At 34.5% G+C, this 22,254-nt stretch overlaps 4 protein-coding genes and 1 pseudogene across 4 annotated transcripts; all 5 read right to left on the reverse strand.

The window, feature by feature from the left end:
• Positions 1-654: 654 nt before the first annotated feature.
• Positions 655-4,331, reverse strand: LOC139090372 (aminopeptidase N-like; annotated as a pseudogene).
• Positions 4,332-5,610: 1,279 nt separating this feature from the next.
• Positions 5,611-8,675, reverse strand: LOC139090205 (aminopeptidase N-like). Its single transcript, XM_070639946.1, has 2 exons — positions 6,031-8,675; positions 5,611-5,973 (listed from the first exon to the last, which is right to left on the reverse strand). The coding sequence occupies exons 1-2, from the start codon at positions 8,574-8,576 to the stop codon at positions 5,649-5,651; spliced, it is 2,871 nt and encodes a 956-aa protein (XP_070496047.1). The 5' UTR covers positions 8,577-8,675; the 3' UTR covers positions 5,611-5,648.
• Positions 8,676-9,161: 486 nt separating this feature from the next.
• Positions 9,162-12,535, reverse strand: LOC139090144 (aminopeptidase N-like). Its single transcript, XM_070639856.1, has 3 exons — positions 10,017-12,535; positions 9,626-9,858; positions 9,162-9,349 (listed from the first exon to the last, which is right to left on the reverse strand). The coding sequence occupies exons 1-3, from the start codon at positions 12,518-12,520 to the stop codon at positions 9,210-9,212; spliced, it is 2,877 nt and encodes a 958-aa protein (XP_070495957.1). The 5' UTR covers positions 12,521-12,535; the 3' UTR covers positions 9,162-9,209.
• A 919-nt stretch (positions 12,536-13,454) lies between these two features.
• On the reverse strand, positions 13,455-16,704 carry LOC139090332 (aminopeptidase N-like). Its single transcript, XM_070640097.1, has 3 exons — positions 14,128-16,704; positions 13,792-14,085; positions 13,455-13,731 (listed from the first exon to the last, which is right to left on the reverse strand). Exons 1-3 carry the CDS (start codon positions 16,655-16,657, stop codon positions 13,550-13,552), a joined length of 3,006 nt encoding a protein of 1,001 aa, XP_070496198.1. The 5' UTR covers positions 16,658-16,704; the 3' UTR covers positions 13,455-13,549.
• Positions 16,705-17,760: 1,056 nt separating this feature from the next.
• Positions 17,761-21,082, reverse strand: LOC139090408 (aminopeptidase N-like). Its single transcript, XM_070640189.1, has 2 exons — positions 18,523-21,082; positions 17,761-18,311 (listed from the first exon to the last, which is right to left on the reverse strand). The coding sequence occupies exons 1-2, from the start codon at positions 21,069-21,071 to the stop codon at positions 17,987-17,989; spliced, it is 2,874 nt and encodes a 957-aa protein (XP_070496290.1). The 5' UTR covers positions 21,072-21,082; the 3' UTR covers positions 17,761-17,986.
• Positions 21,083-22,254: the final 1,172 nt, after the last annotated feature.

Genomic DNA, 22,254 nt, shown 5'->3' on the forward strand with positions numbered 1-22,254 from the left:
ATGATTCTAGCATCCAGTACCTATCCAGAGTTACCCCGGTTTGGAGTTGGACTTTTGATCATTTTTATATTCTTTAAGAAATGATTTTCGACCTGTTCATGTGACTGGGTAATCAAACAATTTAGTATCAATCCAACAATAATAATTTCAAAGCATAAACATCAGATCGAACAGAACAATAGAGTAGTTAAGACACAACCACAAACGCCTCAAATCGTTCAAATAGATCGCCCTAGACTGTGGCCAGAGGATTTTCGAAAAATTCTAATACTTGAATGGAGTTTTCGACTTGTTGAAAAATCGGGACATTCTGAGTCTATTTCGGGACACAGCAGCAAAGGTTAAAAGTACAGTAGCTTCCTGGCAAAAATACAGCAATTGGCCGCCCTGCCCTTTACCGACGTGATTTGTTTCCGATTCCGGATTAAGTTGCCATCATGTCAGAGTCACATCGACCTGGTGTCGATTTTTGATCGAATAACCAATTTTTGCTATTCGGAGTGGTTGTGACCAAGAGTTGCAAATGGATTAAACCATTTTTTCCGAAATTACTTTTAATCAAATAAACAATTTCAATATCAATATTGATAACAATACAGAAGCTTAACTTATCAATTTCAACGAGTTTCTAATCGGGATTTATTTTTCATTTCACGTTTAATTATTAACAATCAAATTACAATTTGTTTACAGTTTAAGACGGCCAATAAATTGTTGATAAGGCACAAGTTACACTTGAAAATACTAGAAAAATACCGATTTGCTTAGTTTATCTAATCAACACTCGTAAAATATATTTTAATATTATTTAAGTCTCACACACTTGAATATGAAATTTATGATGCACCCTAACTGGCAAAGAGCATGCATCCATGGTTCAGAAATACCTTAACGCAAGGGTAAAACTTACCTTAACGATTCTTTAAATAAGTATACTCTTTATCTGTTAGGTACATTTTATCATTATCATAAAGTTCAAAGACATTTTGCTAAACTTAACACAGCACATAACAAAACAACGCTAACTGAAACAAATGCAGAATTTGCAGATCCTGGAGTTGTTGATGGTTCTGTTGAACGCTGAGTTGATGTCGATGTTGAATTGTTTTCATTTCGTGTTGATGCTAATGCAATCAATGATTTATGAAAAGTCTACACTACAAATCAAAATCTTAAATTTACCTGCTGTTGATGTCGATGTTTGAGTCGTTGATGTCGATGTCGATGTCGATGATTGAGTCGTTGATGTTGATGATTGAGTTGTTGATGTTGAGGATTGAGTAGTTGAAGTCGATGATTGAGTCGTTGATAGTGTTGTAGACACAGTTGTTGTAGAATCCGTTAATGATGAAGTCGATTGCGTTGATGTTGAATCAGCTTTTGTTGTTTCTGAAGTTGTAGATGACACAGTTGTTGACATTTCTGATCCCGTAAATTGCTCAGTCGTCGTTGAACTCGTTACATATTCAGTTGTTGTCAATTCTGATTCTGTTGATGACTCAGTTGATGCTGTAGTCGTTGTAATTTCTGTTCTAAAGAAAATGAAAATCTCTTCGTAGTTTTCGTCATTCCATTGCTTATTAGATGCGATTCTAGATGATATAGCTTCATATTTTTCATTAGCAAGAAGTTGTTCTGATTTTACTTTGTTGGTAAATTGTAAAAATGATGGAATTGTGGAGTTATCGTTGATATATCCTGCGATGCTATACATTGTCTCATATAAGTCGATGATCCTGCAAATAAATGAATTATTTAAGCTATTTTGTTTGAATTTTTTGGATTCTTACGGATTAAGTTCCAAATAATGATCCTCAATAAAGTCCAGCGTCATTTCGAGACCTAATTTTGAATTATTGTAAATCCCAAACAGCATAAATCCTCTCTCATCGTTATTCAAAATATTTTCAGTATCTAAAACAGCTTCAAATATCTTCTCTAAATTCTCTGGATAGATGGAACATCCAAGATGCTTCAAATAGTCCAAACGTCCTTCAAAGTCATTATTTGTTATGGTTTTATTGAAGATTTCAGGATAGACATCATCTCCAGCCAATTTTAATGCATAACAGAAATTAAAGTCAGCCTTTCCAGTTCCTCTGTAGAAAGCATCTAATTTCCGATATTCAGCTACAAGACAGTCACCGTCATTAGCCAGACAGTTCCATTTCTTTGTGTAAAATCTAAGGAATTCAGATTCCAAACTTTCACCGTCTGTAGATTCATAAGTTAAGTTATCAAGATGAGGCTTAGTAAGTCCTTGGATCATCTTCAAAAACTTCTCATAAACTTCAGTTCCAAAAAGATGTTTATTAAGATCACTCAAAGTTCTCTCTGCTCTTTCCCATGCAAGATACTCAGTTTCCTTATCAAAGTAGCTTATTATACCCAAACCATCAACACCTTTAACACGATCAAATTCAGTCCATGCCAAATAAAATTCCTCTTGCAATAAAGCTCTATTAAGTGGATTTATGACTTCATGATTGTCATTCAATTGTTCAATGTTCGCGCGCCATAAAGTTGTGTCATAATCAACACGATAATAACCCACTTGATCGATGTTTACGATAATCCAGTCATTTGAGCTGTAGCCAAGAATAGATCGCGAAATTGGCATAGATTCAGTATGCAGCCAAACTTTTGGAGTTCTATCAGAAAAGTCAGGATTTGTTCCGGTCGCATATGTTATTGGAACTGAATAAATTTCACCATCACTTACTGGATATCTGCGTTGTGAAAATATGAAGCTTTTACCAGACATACTGACTGATATTAAAGGATATCCAGGTTGATTCTCCCATGTGTACATTAATTCACCAATATTCAGCGGAGTTCCAGGAAATGATGAGTTGTAAGCTGCTTGAAGTCCTGTGTGAAGTTCTCTTGGTGTGACTGCATTTAGCTTATTTTTGTTTAGGTACAGGTTCAGTCCATTCAGGAACACATTCTCAGTCATCACTTCCATAAACATTCTTAACACACATGCTGATTTTTGATATCCAATTCCACCAAATTTCCCTTTTAAGTCACTTGGATGTTCCTTATAAAGATTCATAGCCCATGATCCCATTTCGTCGTTCCTAAATGCTGTTGGCATTGTTGATATGAAAAAGTTTCTCATTGATCCTCGGTCTGGTTCCAATAAATATGGAATGTAGTCCTCAAACAGGGTAGCTAGTCCCTCATTCAGCCACACATACTGCCACCATTTTGGAGACACAAGATTGCCAAACCATTGATGTGCATACTCGTGGGACAGCAGGTTAAGGATGTAGTTCTGTTTTTTATAGGACTCACTTTTGGTCATGTCCTGTGGAATTGTTAAGCACTTTTCACAATAATTTATTAATCCAAAATTTTCCATTCCTTGATAGTTGAATTTTGGAAGTCCAACGTGATCCATTTTGCTCAAAGGCATTTCAATTCCCAAAATTGTTTCTAGTGATTTTAAAATTGGACCGACATAAATAGCTGCAAATGTCAATTGACCATTTTTGATCATACTTGGTGGACCGTAAATCTTTTGTGGGATTCTGGAACCTCCAACGTGATTGATGGACTTAAAATCAGAAATAACAAATGCAAGAAGGTATGTCTGCATTTTTGGTGTTGTTGCAAATGTTGTGGACCAATAATTTCCAGTCTCATCTTCCCTCTGCTCAGCAACTTCAGTATTGGATATTGCAGTCAGAGATTTATCATGAAGGATTGTCAATGTCATTTCAGCTCGAATGCCAGGCTCATCATAGCAAGGAAATGCATATCGAGCATCAATAGTCTCAAATTGAGTTGCGCCGTAATATTTAGTGGATCCATCATCGTCTGTGTATGTTCCGTAATAAAATCCAGTTCCATCATCGCGAATCTTGCTGTTATAATTGATAACTATAATAAGTTCAGCGTATGGATCATAAATCTTTGGTAAATCTATAACCAGAAAGTCATGAGACTCTATAAAGTCAAAAGTGGTATCAAGTTTAATTGGAAATGGCGATGATGCACTCCAAATGTCAATTCTATCAACTTTAATATCCTTAGAATGCAAAGTTACTTTATTTGTCGGTTCCATTATTTTTAAACGAATTTTCACATTTCCTGTAAAGTTCAGTTCTCCTTTGTGGATATTAGTCGTAATTCTTATCTCATAATTTACAGGAATTGTGTCATTTGGCAGTCTGTATGTTTTCGGTTCCTCTAACAAATAATTTTCAACTAATATTTTTGGACTTTCACTATAAACTGGATTTCCATGCACAGCACTTATTGCCACAAAAACTAATATCACTTTCAAAATTCCCATAATCCACCTGACTTCCTTTACTGTTCACTTAATTTTGGCAATTAAACTTTGAAAGTAAGAAATGGAACAATTTTATACTGATTAATTATCTAATCATCTAGCTAATGAAGATCATAAACATGTATCAGGTTGTTAATAACGGATGAGATTAGACATATCTAGTAACAGACAGTGATAATTTTGATTGTGTCAATAAAGTTTGGATTTTCTTTGATCGGCTTTAAAGAACAATACATTAATGACTTAAGTCCGTAAGGGGATGTCCCGAAATAGATTTGTGTTATCTCTAGTGACCTGAGTGCTTGCCTCAGGAAGATTGAGTGCTCCTGGAAGGAAGTTGTCGATAGAGACAGTATTGCATTTGGTATTGGCAATTGGCAGGCGGAAGACGGCGATAGAGCTAGCTTTATAATGAGGACATGAATCACAGTTGATCTGTATAGCCATAAAGATCATCATATTTCTTAGATTCCGATATAATATAGAGTTTGCTAACAAATGAGTAGTCACCGTGATCATTAATCGTCGAAACAGCAACAGCCACAATGGCTTAATGATCACCAAAAATGACCCCAAATTCCTAACATTGCATTTCCTTCCTGATAATTGATACATAACAACTTTTATCGATATTTCTTTAACCAGAATAACACTTCTGAAGTGTCAATATATTTTATGGATTTGTATGATAAGCTGTCGGTAATAGGCTTTGAATTTATTATCCACGTGACGTTAATAATGAAGCAAAAATAGATTGATAATAGCTGAACATATTTTTAAAAGTGCAAATGTATCAATTTAACTTGATAGTAGAAATCCAAGGTCATGGTAGCTTAAAAAAGTAATCATTCCTATCAAGTGACTTTAGTGCATTTTTATTAATAAACAAATGCGAATTCATTTGAAATCCTTGATGATTTTGAAGAAAATAATATTTGTAACGTTTTTCGGGTGAAATTTTTTGTTCGCAGCCAACTTCAAGTATGTTTACAAATGAAATAAATTGAATTAAAATCATTGATTATAAAATTTAGGAATGATTACAAGATTTAAGACTATGTGATGCGCCAATAACTCAATAAAACTGATCTAACAAAACTTATTTCGGTTCTTTACGATGCCTAGCTGACTAGATTTCAAAGGTTGATCCGACAATTTTTAGAAAGCAGCAAGGCTCGTCTAAGATTCCTGACTTTCAGACACAAACTATGTATTAAGTACAGCCCAAAACTGCATGCTTGCTCCTAGAAATGAATCGATTCTGAAACCTAGAAATTAGTTATAAAACAAAGTTTATATTTTGAACTCTTTATTAGCTTGTCCTATATCATAATGAGTCACAACTTTACTTTATTGATCTAATCAAGCTCATTAATGTACACAAGCAAATTAAACTAAATGAAATTAAAACAGAAGTTCCAGAATCTGGAGTTGTTGATGGAACTCCTGTTGTAGTGTCATCAAGTCCGAAATAATCTGAAATGTCCTTGTAATTTGTTGTAAACCATTTCTCACTTGTTTCTAATGTTTTTGATATTGCTAGATGATTTGCATCTGATAAATGCTGTCCTGCCTTCAGTTTTTCGACAGTTTCTCGGAATTTTGCTGTCATTTCTTCTCCATTTATGTATCCAGCCATGCTGCTCATTATCTTGGGGAGGTCAATGATTCTAAAAGACATTAATATAAGTCAGTGAATAATATAACAATTTAAATAGACATCTTACGAGCTCAGTGGTGTATAAGATTCATCTATAAACTTCAATGCTGTCTTCAATCCTAATTCAGAATTGCTGAACATTCCAGTCAACAAATTTTCTCTTTCAATGTTGCTCAAATTATTTCCTGAATTAAGAATTTCAAGCAGTAAAACATTCAAATTATCAACTCTCAATGAACATCCCAGATTTCGCACAAATTCAGCACGATTTGGAAAATTACTGCTGGTCGTAATGCCAATAACAATTTGAGTATAAATTGGGTCCTCCACAAGCTTCATTGCATAGCAAAAATTGAAATTCAGTCCACCACTTCCATTGTAATAAGCAATAAACTTTTGTTGCTCAAGCAAGTAGCAGTCACGATCAATTGACTGACAACTCCATTGTTTTGCGTAGCTTCTTAATGATGCACGATCAGGATCTTCACCATCAAATCCTTCATATCCTAGAATATCAAGATGTGGTTTTGTTTTGGCGCGAATAAATTCAGCAAACTTTTCATAAACTGGAGTTCCAAAAAGTCGATTTTTAAGGATATTGTAAGTAGTCTGTCCTCTTGCCCAAGCATTATTTTCGTCTTCTTTGCCAAAATAATTCAAAATATTCAACGCATCAGCTGCATTAACACGATTAAATTGTGTCCATGCCAAATAAAATTCGTCAAGCAATAAAGCTCGATTAAGTTCATTTATGACTTTATGATCTTTATTTAACTGCTCAATATTTGCGCGCCATAAAGTTGTATCATAATCCACACGATAATAACCCACTTGATCGATGTTTACAATCATCCAGTCATTTGCAGTATATCCAATCAATTTTTGATCAACTGACATGGAAGCAGTCGGCAGCCAAACTTTCGGAGTTCTGACAGCGAAATCAGGATTAGTTTTGGTTGCAAATGTGATTGGAACTGAATAAATTTCACCATTGGATTTTGGATATCTACGTTGTGAAAATACTAAGTTGGTTCCAGAGACATTGACTGAAATCAATGGATATCCAGCCTGATCTTCCCATGAATACATTATTGTGTTTAGGTCCAAAAGATTTCCCGGAAATGCTTCATCGAGAGCTGTCTGAAGTCCTTTATGTAATTGTGTCGGTGTCGCTGCCTTCATGTAATTATCAGTCAAATAATAGTTCAAGCCTTTAAGGAAGACAGGCTCAGTCATAACTTCCATGAACATTCTCAGCACACAAGCTGATTTATGATATCCAATTCCATCAAATTTGCTGTCTAATTCCTTTGGATCTTCTGTGTAATGATTCATTGCCCAAGATCCATCTTCATCGCTCATAAAGGCCACAAATGTTAAGTATGAAAAGAAGCTTCTCATTGGTCGTCTTTCAGGATATACTAATGATGGAATGTAGCTGGCAAAAAATGTCGCAAATCCTTCATTCAGCCATGTGTATGTCCACCATGTTGGAGACACAATATTGCCAAACCATTGATGGACTAGCTCGTGTGCAACAATCGAGATAATCGAGCCTTGTTGACTATATTTTGCACTTAATGATAATGCTGGATTGAGGACCAAGTTCCTCTCAATGTAAGTAATAAGTCCAAAATTTTCCATCGCACCAGAATCGAACTTTGTCAATGCAGCATGATCCATTTTTGAAAGTGGATATTCGATATGCAAAATTTCTTCTAACTTGTCTAAAATTGGACCAACAACAGTAGCTGCATAGTCACCTTGACCTTCCTCAATAACTTTTGGAGTTCCGAATATTCTCTGTGGAACTCTCGAGTTGGTCGCATTGACATGATCAAAGTCTGAAATTATAAATGCGAGAAGATAAGTCTGCATTTTTGGTGTAGGAGCAAAAACAGTCACGACCTTTCCATCGACAGTATCATAATGACCAACAGCTTCAGTATTTGCAATAGCTGTGTATGACTTGCCATGGATTATCGTAAGATGCATCACAGCTCTTATTCCTGGTTCGTCATAGCAAGGCATTGCATGTCTAGCATCTGTGGTTTCAAATTGTGTAGCTCCGTAGTATTTTGTCTCATTTTGACTGTTGTTGTAGCTTCCCCAATAGAATCCAGCACCTTCGTCACGAAGTTTTCCATTATAGTCAATATTAAGGATAAGTTCAGTATCTGGCTGATAAGTAATTGGTAAATCGATGACTAGAAAGTCATGAGACTCGATGTAGTTGTAAGTTGCATTAGATACAATGACGAGTTGGAGAACTGGATCTATTATTTCAATTCTAGTGATGCTAATCTGTCGGTAATGCAGTGTGACTTGATTGGTTTCCTCAACAATTTTAATGTGAATAATCACATTACCAAGAAAATTGAAATCACCTTCGTGGATATTCGTTTCTAATGTGATGTAATATTCTACAGGTATCGAATTATTTGGAAGTCTGTAGGTAGCTGGATCATCTAAGTTATATAATTTGTCAGATTTTGGAATACTTTTGAACTTAGTTTCTCCAATTTCATTGTCTAAATATAACTTATCTACAGGGCTGCTGCACACAAAATTGACCATCAAAATGGCACCAAAAGCTACTTTAAGCCACAACATACTTTTCTATCCCTAAGTAATTAATTGCTAAAGCTAAACTGACCTCTTAAGTATTAAAGAAAATAAAATTAATCTAATCTAAACTCTTGAAATGGAACTGGATAATCCATATCTTAACTTAATTGTTGATAAGGAGTCATTCATGAATGATGTCCATTGAATATGTCATTTTATAGCATGTGTTATATGTTAAGTCGAAGTGGCTCGGTGGCGGAATGGTTTAATACTTTGGTACATAATTATTGCAAAACCGATCCAGCGATCATGGGTTCGAGACTCAGCCTTGCAAATTCTTTTTACATCCTGTTTCGAATCTTAGGAAGAGATCAAAATCGATTCGGATTTGTATCTAAAAAGTCGACTCAAATATACTCGACTCCTTGTAAAATTCGACTCAATTTCGAGCTCTACTAAAAACGCGGCACACAGCTTCCGTTTAAGGCTACAGGCAGTAATGTCAAAGAAGACTTTAACTATTAACTCTAGGCCCAGGTTTGAGAGTTGATCTGGCGAATCCTCACTCGTCAATGGCCAAGAAAGACATATAATAAGCAGCTATGCATCTTAAGGTCTGAACTGCTAAACTTTATTTAATTTACAGCTTGTGTAAGCATTTATTTCTAATATTTTGAATTATTTCATCAAATTCATCACAACACATAAAGTAATTAAACCAATTGAAATAACAATGGAAGTTCCAGAGTCTGGTGTTGTTGTTGGCGACTCTGTTGTTGTTGTTGTAGTTGTAGTTGTCGTCGTTGTCGTTGGTTCTTCTGCATTTGAAAAATAAAAAAATAATGTTATAAGTTCAAGTGGACATAAATTCGTTATAATTAGGGTTTGCATAAAAAACAGCAGGAATGTGAAGGTCTGTAGCAAGTCTGCATATTCTATTGTTCAAGATCTAATTTTGACAAACCCTAGTTATAACTAATCAAAAGCAAGCTATTAATGACTAGTTCTAACCGTATTTTGTCCATTTGGGAATTATTTAATACAATTAAGACATAAAGTCATTGTGAATTGAATCTATTAAACCATGAAATTACCTGTTGGTCCTTCGGTCGTTTCATTAATTCCAAAGAAAACTTCAATATCACCGTAATTATCTTCATTCCATTTCTCATTTGATTCTAACGTGCTCTTAATAGATTTGTCATGTTCGTCTGTCAGAATTGTTGTTGATTTCAGCTTCTCTATAATAGCTCTGAAGGTTGCTGTCTTTTCTTCACCATTTATGTATCCTGACATGGTATTCATTATCATGGATAGATCAACGATTCTAAAAATGAGGTAATAATTGAAATAATTAATGAATTAAATCCTAGCAGGCATAAAGCGTGCTCTCAAGAGCAGAGTAAGCTACGCTAACTTGCATGCTCATCTAGGAGATGTACAAGCTCTCAATAACATGATCTTTGCCTTTTATTAAATACGTACGAGCTCAATTGCGCATGGAACGTATCGACAAACTTCATAGTCATTTCAAGTCCAACTTCAGAATTGCTGAACATGCTGATTATTATTTTTTCTCGTTCATTCTTGCTCAAATTATTCAAACTATTCAGAATTTGTGCTTGCAAATAATACAAATTAACAGAATTTCTTGAACAACCAAGGTTTTGGACAAAACCTTCACGGTTTGGATAGTCATTCTTAGTTGTAGCATCCATGAGTATTTGACCAAAAATAGATTCTTCAACTAGTTGCATTGCGTAACAGTAATTGAAGTTAGGCTCACCGCCTTGATTATAATAATTCAAAAATTTCTGATAATCTGCAATGAAGCAATTGCCATCAAGTGACTGACAACTCCATTCTTTTATGTAACTTCTTAGTGACATTTTAGCAGAATCCTCGCCATCAAATCCTTCGTATCCTAGACTTTCTAAATGTGGCTTTGCTCTAGAGCGAATAAATTCTGTAAACTTTTCATATGCTGGAGTTCCAAAAAGACGTCTTTTAAGTTGATTAAATGTGTTATATGCTCTAGCCCATGTTAGGTATTCATCTTCTTTATCGAAATAACTCAAAATATATAAAGCATCAGCTCCATTAACTCGATTAAATTCTGTCCATGCCAAATAAAATTCGTCAAGCAATAAAGCTCGATTAAGTTCATTTATGACTTTATGATCTTTATTTAATTGCTCAATGTTTGCGTGCCATAAAGTTGTATCGTAATCAACACGATAATAACCCACTTGATCGATGTTTACAACCATCCAGTCGGCTGGACTGTAGCCGTGTTCTGCTTGATCAAATGACATTGTTGGCAATGGAAGCCAAACTTTCGGAGTTTTGACAGAGAAGTCAGGCTTAGTTTTGGTTGCAAATGTGATTGGAACTGAATAAACTTCGCCTGTACTTTCTGGATATCTGCGCTGTGAAAATACTAAGTTGCTTCCAGAGACACTGACTGAAATTAATGGATATCCAGCTTGATTTTCCCATGTGGACATACTGTCGCCAAAATGAATTCTCGCATCTGGAAAAGCTTCATCAAAGGCTTTTTGTAGATTATTGTGTAGCTCATTGGGTGTTGCTGCCTTCATATAATTTTCAGTCAAATAATAGTTCAGTGCTTTAAAGAAGACAGGCTCAGTCATAACTTCCATATACATTCTGATTACACAACCAGACTTCTGATATCCAATTCTATTGAATTTAGTCCACAATTCTTTTGGATCTTCTGTATAATGATTCATAGACCATGCACCAATTCCATCATTGCTAAATGCTGTTTGTATTGTGGATGAGAAGTAGTTTCTCATGGATTTTCTGTCAGGATATATAAGATCTGGAATGTAGTTAGCGAAAAATGTTGCAAATCCTTCATTCAGCCATGTATATTGCCACCATTTTGGTGATACAATGTTACCAAACCATTGATGTGAGTATTCATGAGTAATTAAGGATATGATTGAGCTTTGCTTGTTGAATTTAGCACTTTCACTTAATGTTGGACTAAGAAGTAAGCCACTGTTGATGTAAATGATCAATCCAATATTTTCCATAGCACTAAAGCTAAATTGACTAACTATAGCCACATGATCCATTTTGGTCAGTGGATAGCTGACATTAAACTTTTCCTCCAATTTGGCCAAAATTGGTCCAACAACAGCAGCTGCAAAATCACCTTGACCATCTTGGATAGCCACTGGTGTGCCGTAAACTTTCTGTGGAATTCTTGAATTAGTTGCATTGACATATTCAAAGTCAGACACAAGGAATGCAATAAGATATGTCTGAATTTCAGGTGTTGTTGCAAACTGCGTTATATATTTGGTTCCTGTTGTATCAAGAAGTTTAATTGAAACTTCTGTATTAGCCACAGCAGTAAGTGATTTATCATGAATAATTGTCAATGTAACCTTAGCTCTTATGCCTGGTTCATCATAGCAAGGAAAGGCTGAACGTGCATCAAAAATTTCAAATTGTGTTGTTGCATAAAATTTGTTCTCTCCAGCGCTGTTTGTGTAGTTTGACCAAAAGAATCCAGTTCCATCGTTACGAAGTTTACCAGTATAAGCAATATCAATACGAAGTTCAGTTCCTGCTTGGACAGTATTTTGTAAATTGATAACCAGGAAGTCATGTGTCGTAATCAACTCATAATTAGTAAACACAATTGGTTCACCGGAAATGACATTAACTACACTAAGTTTTGTAATATTAAGCTCATGAGAATGCACAGTGACTGTATTTGTGTCTTCTATAACTTTCACATTTATGCTCACTTCTCCTAAAAGACTAAAATCTCCTTCCTTAATAGTAGGTTGCAGAACTATATTATAACTAGTAGGAATCGTGTCATTTGGAAGTCTGTAAGTCTTTGGTGGATCTGCCAGCAAATCTGTTCCTACATCATTATATAATGGATTGCCACGTACAACACAAAATATCACTAAAGCACTTAAAAGTGTCACTTTTTGCCACCACATTTTACTACCAAACTTAAGGAACTAAATTCGGTTCATAAAATGTTGACAATTTTATACTAATTGCTAATCTTATCAATAAATGAACATGGATGGTATAAATATTTATTGCGGATGAGTTGTATCATATCAGGTGAATAAGATAATCTCAAATACATAAAAATTATTAATTCCTAGTGAGTCATAGAGTGTTGATAAAGCAGCAGAATGAGTTTTTGTTTCTGGTTCTAACTGCTACTTCTGGGGGTATATCATCATATGTTGGCCAACTTCGAAGTCGACTCGAATTTGATTTTCTATACATTGGTTGTGTCATGTTAATAATCTATTGTGCCACACCCTTTAAACCACACCTTTTACTGTTTATATTTTATTTATTATTTATTGGCAGTTCCTTGACTGGACGTTATAGTTAAATCCGAACTTCTTGCTAGCGATTTACATTGCAAAGACACGAGTATGTCATAAGATCTGATTCAGTTGTAATGCACCATGTAATACAATAGCATATTTTTGTATATCTAGAAGTGGAGTCAAGTTATGTGCCAAGTAGGGTTTCAGAATTCCCGTTCCCGTGAAATTTCGGGAATCGGGAACGGAAACGGGAAGAGACCTTTTGAAAAGGGAATATTTTCGGGTAGTTTTACTCCAAACCTGGAAAAATTCCCGTTTTTGGAAACCCTAGTGCCAAGCATCTCAAAAATGCACTCAACACACGGACCTAGCTCTTTGATATGTTAGGTCAACGCTCTACCATTTAGACCACTGAAGCCATTTCACCGCTGAGCCAAATTAACTTGAATGGCTAAATTTTCCAGCAAATTTCAACATATTAATCCGTTTTAGAATACAATTTTGAGCATTATCAGTAACATCCAATGAGCATCCTCATAGAAATGAGTAAACTCAATCAATAAAATTGAAAAATATTCCAGAATATCTTTTGAAAATCGTTTTATTTAAAAACTGATCAAAGTATAACAATTTATAGGCATTAAGCATAGTAAAGTAAAATCCTTTAGGATAGTAAATTTAGAATAATTTCATCAAATTCATCACAACGCATAAAGTAATTAAACCAATTGAAATAACAATGGAAGTTCCAGAGTCTGGTGTTGTTGTGGGTGACTCAGTTGTTGTTGTAGTTGTAGTTGTCGTCGTGGTCGTTGTTGTTGTTGATGTCGTTGTGGATGTGGATGTTGTCGTTGGTGGATCTAAAATTCAAAAAAGTTGTATTCAATCAAAATTGATGTTATATAAATCATATGATTTACCTGTTCGAGTTGAAGTCATAGTAGTAGTAGTAGGAGTTGTTGATGGCTCTACTGTTGTAACTTCCTCAAGTCCAAAATAGTCTAAAATGTCTTTGTAGTTTATTGTAAACCATTTCTCACTTGATTCTAATGTTTTTGATATTGCTAGATGATTTGCATCTGATAAATGCTGTCCTGCCTTCAGTTTTTCGACAGTTTCGCGGAATTTGGCTGTCATTTGTTCTCCATTTATGTATCCTGCCATGCTGCTCATTATCTTGGGGAGGTCAATGACTCTAAAATAAGTAAATATTAGTCATTAAGCAATAAAACAATTTAAATAGACATCTTACGAGCTTAGTTGTGTATAAGAAGTATCAATAAAGCTTAATGCTGTTTTCAATCCTAATTCAGAATTGCTGAACATTCCAGTCAACAAAGTTTCCCTTTCATAGTTGCTCAAATTATTTCCTGAATTTAGAATTTCAAGCAGTAAAACATTCAAATTAACAGAATTTCTTGAACATCCAAGATTCGTCACAAATCCAGCACGATTTTTATAATTACTGTCGGTCGTAATTTCAATAACAATTTGAGCAAAAATTGATTCTTCGAGAAGCTCCATTGCATAACAAAAATTGAAATTTGCTTCTCCATTTCCGTTGTAATAAGCAATAAACTTTTGATACTCAAGCAAGTAGCAGTTTCCATCAAGTGACTGACAACTCCATTGTTTGCTATAGCTTCTTAATGAAGCAAGACTAGGATCTTCTCCATCAAATCCTTCATATCCTAGAATATCTAGATGTGGTTTTGCTTTGGTGCGAATAAATTCTGCAAACTTTTCATATGCTTGAGTTCCGAAAAGACGATTTCTAAGGATGTTGTAAGTATTCTGTCCTCTAGCCCATGCAAGGTATTCATCTTCTTTATCGAAATAACTCAAAATATTTAAAGCATCAGCTCCACTAACTCGATTAAATTCTGTCCATGCCAAATAAAATTCATCAAGCAATAAAGCTCGATTAAGTTCATTTATGACTTTATGATCTTTATTTAATTGCTCAATGTTTGCGTGCCATAAAGTTGTGTCATAATCAACACGATAATAACCCACTTGATCGATGTTTACAACCATCCAGTCGGCTGGACTGTAGCCGTGTTCTGCTTGATCAAATGACATTGATTGAAATGGAAGCCAAACCTTTGGAGTTTTGACAGAGAAGTCAGGCTTGGTTTTGGTTGCAAATGTGATTGGAACTGAATAAATTTCGCCTTTACTTTCTGGATATCTGCGCTGTGAAAATACCAAGTTGCTTCCAGCGACACTGACTGAAATCAATGGATATCCAGCTTGATTTTCCCATGTATACATACTATCGCCAAGAATGATTCTTGCATCTGGAAAAGCTTCATCAAAGGCTCTCTGAAGACTAGCATGTAGTTCTGCTGGAGTGGCTGCCTTCATGTAATTTGCTTCCAAATAATAACTCAAACCTTTAAAGAAGACAGGCTCAGTCATAACTTCCATATACATTCTGATTACACAACCAGACTTTTGATATCCAATTCCTCCAAATTTACTCCACAACTCAACTGGATCTTCTGTATAATGATTCATAGCCCAAGCATTAGGTCCATCACTGTTAAATGCTGTTTGTATTGTGGATGAAAAGAAGCTTCTCATCGATTTTCTGTCAGGATAAATACGTTCTGGAATGTAATTGGCAAAAAATGTCGCAAAACCTTCATTCAGCCATGTATATTGCCACCATTTTGGCGATACAATATCACCAAACCATTGATGTGCATATTCATGAGTAATTAAGGATATGATGGAACTCTGCTTGTTAAATTTGGAACTTTCGCTTAATGTTGGATTAAGTAGTAAGCCATTGTCGATATAAGTGATTAAACCAAAGTTTTCCATAGCACCAAAGTTGAATTTCGTCAAAGCAACATGATCCATTTTGGCTAGTGGATAGGTAACAGTAAGACTTTCCTCTAATTTGGCCAAAATTGGTCCAACAACAGCAGCTGCAAAGTCACCTTGTCCATCTTGGATAGCCATTGGTGTGCCGTAAATTTTTTGTGGAATTCTTGAGTTAGTTGCATTGACATATTCAAAATCAGACACAAGGAATGCAAGAAGGTACGTTTGCATTGTTGGTGATGTTGCAAAATTTGTCATGACTTTTCCACCGTCAGCATCGAATTTGCCTACTACGTGAGTATTTGAAACAGCTGTATAAGAACTGTCGTGAATTATTGAAAGTGTCATTTCAGCTCTAATGCCTGGCTCATCATAGCATGGAAACACAGTACGTGCATCAATGACTTCAAATTGTGTTGCGCCATAGAATTTCGTCTCTCCTTGACTGTTGACGTAGCTTGCCCAATAGAAACCAGCTCCGTCATCACGAAGTTTACTCGAATATTTTATGAGAATAATAAGTTTGGTTCCTGCAGCAGCTGGACTTGATAAATTTATTATAAGAAAATCATGAGATTCAACAATCGCATAGCTTGCATTAGTCTGAATCGGAGTAAGGTCTACATCCACTATGTCAATGTTCTCAATTTCAATTCCACGAGAATGTAAAGTTATCTGACTGGTTACACTTATAACTTCAATTTTAATATTGACAGTTCCATCAAATTCCAATTTGCCTTCATGAATATTAGTTACTAATGTAATATCGTAGCTTATAGGAATTGTGTCATTTGGAATTCTGTAGGTCGCTGGTGGATCTGCAAGTAATTCCTTTACAAATTTTCTTGGAACTCCAAATTTTCCTTCCTCAATTTCATCATTATATAATGGATTGCCACGTACAACACAAATTATCACTAAAGCACTTAAAAGTGCCACTTTTTGCCACCACATCCTTTTGACTTCACAATTCACTTTGGTTTTAAGAACTGAACATTGCTGCCGGTTAAAATGTTTATTTATACTAATTATTAATCTTATCGTAAGAAACAAAAGAAGAATAAATGTTTATTGCGGATGGACTATATGATATTAAGGTATATAGATTATCCTACCCGGGTTAAACAGGCTGCGAATCGGACGGTTGTAAACTTGAAATTTGAATAACATGCCATGATATATTAAGTTCAAAATTAGGTTAACCGCTGTCAATTCTACTCAGGCAAAACGTACAAAATTGTCAATTACTCCTGGCATTATGTTCTGGACTTATATTTTGAAGTGACGTCTGGGATTATATTTTCTGGGATTAAAACCTAGCACCATTGCTACCAAGGAATGAAGCTTTACTTCACCTTACCCATACCCAATTGAGTGAACTCAAATAGACTTTTCCATACAAAATCTGAGTCAACTTCGAGCTAAGCCCACAACTACTACTCAGATGAGAAACTTCTTCCAAAAGCAGGTCAGCAAGTCATCAACATGGAGATTCAGATGAGGAATCACGATATTGGTATTGTACATTATGGAATAGTTAAAACACTAGAACAATGTTATAATACTAAGGTTCGGCCACAACTTGACAGACCTACAGCTTTGAACAATAAGATATGGCCGAAACTGCAGGCATGTGTATATAAAATGCAGGAAATGCAGACCTGCGGAACTTGGCCGAATCATTATGATATAGGTGTGCATTACAGGTGTACTTTACAAGTACCGGAGGAATTGCTCACAGGCCCTAATTCTAAAAACCCAGGAAGTTCACTGAAGTCGAAAACCCACTGCAATTAAAAATGTTGTTTTCAAATTACGTGGATTATGAAACGCTGCATTGATAAGGAATCAAACATTTCCAGTAAAATATGTACTTGAAAAACGGAAATACCAATGACTTCTCCTTAAAATTTCACCATACCTACCTACTTGAACTTCTTGATAAAAACTTTTTATTTTCAAGCAATTAAATAATAAAGTTTATTAGTCAGAAGACGGTGAAATGAAGATTAGGCAAGACCTATAGCTGTATTTGATTAGTAAGACCTAAAGCTGTATTTAATGACTAATTAAAGATTGTTTGTCTTTATTTACTTTTTTTTACAGCTTTTAATTATTGATACTTGACATGATAATTAGAATTACGCATTTTGTTTAATGATAAAACTTATTTTTTGGTATTGTTTGAATATTAAGATCTCCCAATCTGCCTGGATCGTCCTACTTCCTGGACTTCATCTATGGACGACTCAATACAGCTTGCTCAAAATCCAGTTTTGTGTGTTAAAACATTGTTGTAATAAATTTGACAATTCCACAAATCACAATCAATTGTATTTGCATAGAAAAGCATGAAGCTGAATTAGGTGTTGTAGTTGGCATGCTATCCGTGGTTTCCTCAACTTCAAAATGCACTAGAACATCATGATAATGTTTATTAAACCATTCGTTATTTTTGGCGATTCTATCAAGTATTTTTTGATGATTTTCAACTGAGATTAATTCTTCTTCTTGTAATTTGCTTAAAATTTTGACAAATCTTGATGTATTTGGGTCTGAATTGATGTAACTGGCTATTTTGTACATTGTTTCATATAGATCGAGAACACTGGAAATAAATGAAATATTTAGTGATTATTATGGGGTCGGAAATTAGGAATATTTGTCGGGATAAACCGAATTTTGGACTATAAATGGAGAATTCTGCGTCATACTGATTGAAGCGGAAACCTGAGAGCCGCGGCATGTACAGTGCCGTGTCTCTATATATGAGTCGCTACTCTAGATTCCACTACACTAGGACACAATCACAAACTTACATATTCAATGCCGTGTAGCTCTCTTCAACAAACTCCAAACTCATCTCCAGTCCAAGTACAGATTTACTAACGACTGCCTGTAGCATTTTATCCCTTTCGTCGCTATTTAAAACATTCTCAATGTTCAAAATTTCTCCAAATAATTTTTCAAGATTTTCAGGATCTAATGAACATCCTAGGCTTTTTAAAATTTTATCGCGATTTGCATATTCATAATTTGAAGCAACTTGTGTAAGCAGTTCCTCAAAAATTTCCTTATCTGCTATTCTTAATGCATTACAGAAATCAAAGTTGACAATGTCTTGATTTTCATAAAAATCCAAGAATTTTTCATACTCGTTAAGGAAGCAGTCATCATCAAGAGCGAGGCAGTTCCAAGTTTTAGTCGGAATTCTCAAATTTGTCCGTTCAGGATCTTCACCATCGATATTGTCATATCCAATTGCTTTCAAATGAGGCTTTGTAATTCCTCGAATAAATTTAAGGAACTGTTCATATACAGCAGTTCCATATAAATGTTGATTTAAATCCTTCAAAATCACATTGCCTGCATTCCACACAATTGACTCAGTTTCAACTCCATAATAACTCAACAGCCTTAAAGCGTCACCAGCATTTACACGATTAAATTCACTACATCCAAGATAAAATTCATTCTGCAATACAGCACGATTAATTGGGTTAATGACCGTATGATTGACTAATAATTGATTGATAATTCCGTTCCACAATGTTGTGTCATAATCAACGCGATAATAGCCCACTTGATCGATATTCATGACAATCCAATTGTTTGGATTGTAACTTATCAATGTTTGTGAAACCTGCAATGATTGCGTACGCAACCATATCTTTGGAGTTTTTGTTGTAAAATCTGGATTTGTTTGGGTTGCGAATGTCAATGGAACTGAATAAATTTCATTGTCACTTTGTGGATATCTGCGTTGTGAAAATGTCAAGTTACTTCCAGAGACAGTTACTGTAATCAGAGGATATCCAGGTTGATTCTCCCAAGTGTACATGAGTTCACCAATATCTAATGGATTTGATGGATATGCCTCATTGTAAGCTTTCTGAAGGCCAGCATGTAGTTCTGCTGGTGTTGCAGCTTGCATGTAATTGTCAGTCAAATAGTAGTTCAATCCTTTAAGGAAGACAGGTTCAGTCATGACTTCCATAAACATCCTCAATACACATCCAGATTTCGAATATCCAATTCCACCAAATTTATCCCACAACTTATCTGGATCTTCAGTATAATGATTCATTGCCCATGATCCCATTTCATCACTAGCAAAGGCAATTGGCATAACTGATGTGTGGAAGTTCCTCATCGATCCACGTTCAGGATATACAAGTTGTGGTATATACTCAGTGAACAGTGTCGCAAATCCTTCATTCAGCCACGTATATTGCCACCAAGTTGGTGATACGATATTACCAAACCACTGATGGGCATACTCGTGTGAAATTATGGATATAATTCCATTTTCATATTCATAAAGACTCATTGGTAAGCTTGGATCAAGCAGTAAGCTATTGTGGAAATAAGTAATTAATCCAATATTTTCCATAGCTCCAAAGTTGAATGTCGTTAGTGCTACATGATCCATTTTAGACAACGGATACTTAACATCCAAAATTTCTTCCAACTTTCCCAAAATTTGTCCAACAACATTAGCTGCAAAATCTCCTTGACCTTCTCGAATTGCTTTTGGAACTCCGTAAATTCTTTGAGGGATTCTTGAATTTTCTGTGGAATTGACATAATCAAAGTCTGATATTACAAATGCCAGAATATAAGTCTGCATTTTTGGTGTTGTTGCGAATGTTGTGGACCAATAGTTTCCAGTCTCGTCTTCCCTCTGTTCAGCAACTTCTGTATTTGCAATTGCTGTATAAGACTTGCCATGAATGATTGTCAATGTCATTTCAGCTCGTATGCCAGGCTCATCATAGCAAGGAAATGCATGACGTGCGTCTGTAACTTCAAATTGTGTTGCACCGTAATATTTTGCGACTCCTGCTTCATCTTTATAGCTTCCTTTATAGAAGCCAGCACCATCATCGCGAAGTTGACCGTGGTAGGCAATACTGATGAGAATTTCAGCGTCTTTATCAAAAATATTTGGTAAATTTATGATAAGGAAGTCATGAGACTCGATGTGGTCAAATGGAGCATTGAGGAGAATTGGAACTGGCACTAATGCGTTAAAGATGTCAACTTTGTCTATTGTTATATTCTTATAATGTAGAGTAATTTTATCAGTCGGTTCCACTATTTTAACTCTGATTTTCACTTTTCCTGTAAAGTTGAAATCACCTTCATGGACATTTGTGGACAATGTTATTTCATAATTTATAGGAATTGAATCATTTGGAAGTCTGTATGTTAGTTCTTCGTCTAGCTTCAATTGTTTGCCTTCAGATTCGAAAACTTTGAATTTTCTTTCAATTAATCCTTTATTTTGTAATGTTTTATCAACTGGATTGCTACATACACTATTTATTACTAGATATACACTTATAATAGTCACTAAAAGCTTCATGTTATTTACTATTGGAATAACAAAATTAAACTGAGAAATTCCTTTGAGACAACATCAAATTTATAAGAAATTGTTATCTTATCGTTTAATTGATAAGAATTAGCCAACAACAGAGCTATTAAACAAAGATAAGTTAATCTCATTGTAAATAACTTGAAATCTCGCAATGTTTATTAGGTCAGTTTTATTTACTATATCTGATGCAATTTTGATACAATCAAATCGAACATTTTCGATTTTATTGTAGATACAGAAAATATCCATAAATATCAATGATTTCAACATGAAACAATCACTCTGCAGTGTAAATGCTGATTTAACTCTTATAAATACCTATAAAATTCAAAAGAAAATTATTCAAACTTTTAACGGTTTTACAGATTTTAAAATTCAAAAATAATAGTAAACATACCTGAAGTTAGCTGCAGTTGAATTAAAATCATGAAAATTAAATTGAAAATTTGTGAAAATTGTGAATTTAAAGCTTTTGAATCGTAAATTTTGCAGTGTAAAGTGATCCTGAAAGTGTATAAATAGATAAGAAAGTGAAAAATGCATTATATTTAATTTAATTGTAAAATAAATCGAAAATTTGTATTTTTTGAGTCCCTATTAAAATAACGAATTTTAAAAATTCGAAACTTCATTTTTACGAAGTTTCATTTTTTCAACCATATCATTTTTTCGAAAAATTCTTCATGCAAATCTCTTATAATTTTCAAATTTTAAAAAAACCGTTAATTTCTGCAAGCATTTTATTTATTTTAAAAATATATTTTACAGCTAAGTTTTCTTCTTATATTGATGAACTAAGCTAATTTAATTGTTTTTAATGTAAATAAACAGTTTTATTGTAGAAAACATTGGAAACGTGTATGTATAAATGCATAGTAAATTCAACGGTTTTTTTAAAATTTGAAAATTATAAGAGATTTGCATGAAGAATTTTTCGAAAAAATGATACGGTTGAAAAAATGAAGTGTTCGTAAAAATGAAGTTTCGAATTATTAAAATTCGTTATTTTAATAGGGACTCGTATTTTTTGACCAAAATTTCACATTTTGTCCACCAAATCATTTCACGTTGTAAGTAATTAAACTCAATTGCTAGACAAATCAATTACATGTATAATTCACACTCATCACTTACGTCAGATTAATATATTAGCGATTCAAGGAAAGTG

The sequence above is a fragment of the Chironomus tepperi genome, unplaced genomic scaffold, assembly GCF_022539635.2.
Source record: "Chironomus tepperi strain 1889 unplaced genomic scaffold, CSIRO-AGI_Ctep_v1 contig_217, whole genome shotgun sequence".
NCBI classification, from domain to species: domain Eukaryota; kingdom Metazoa; phylum Arthropoda; class Insecta; order Diptera; family Chironomidae; genus Chironomus; species Chironomus tepperi.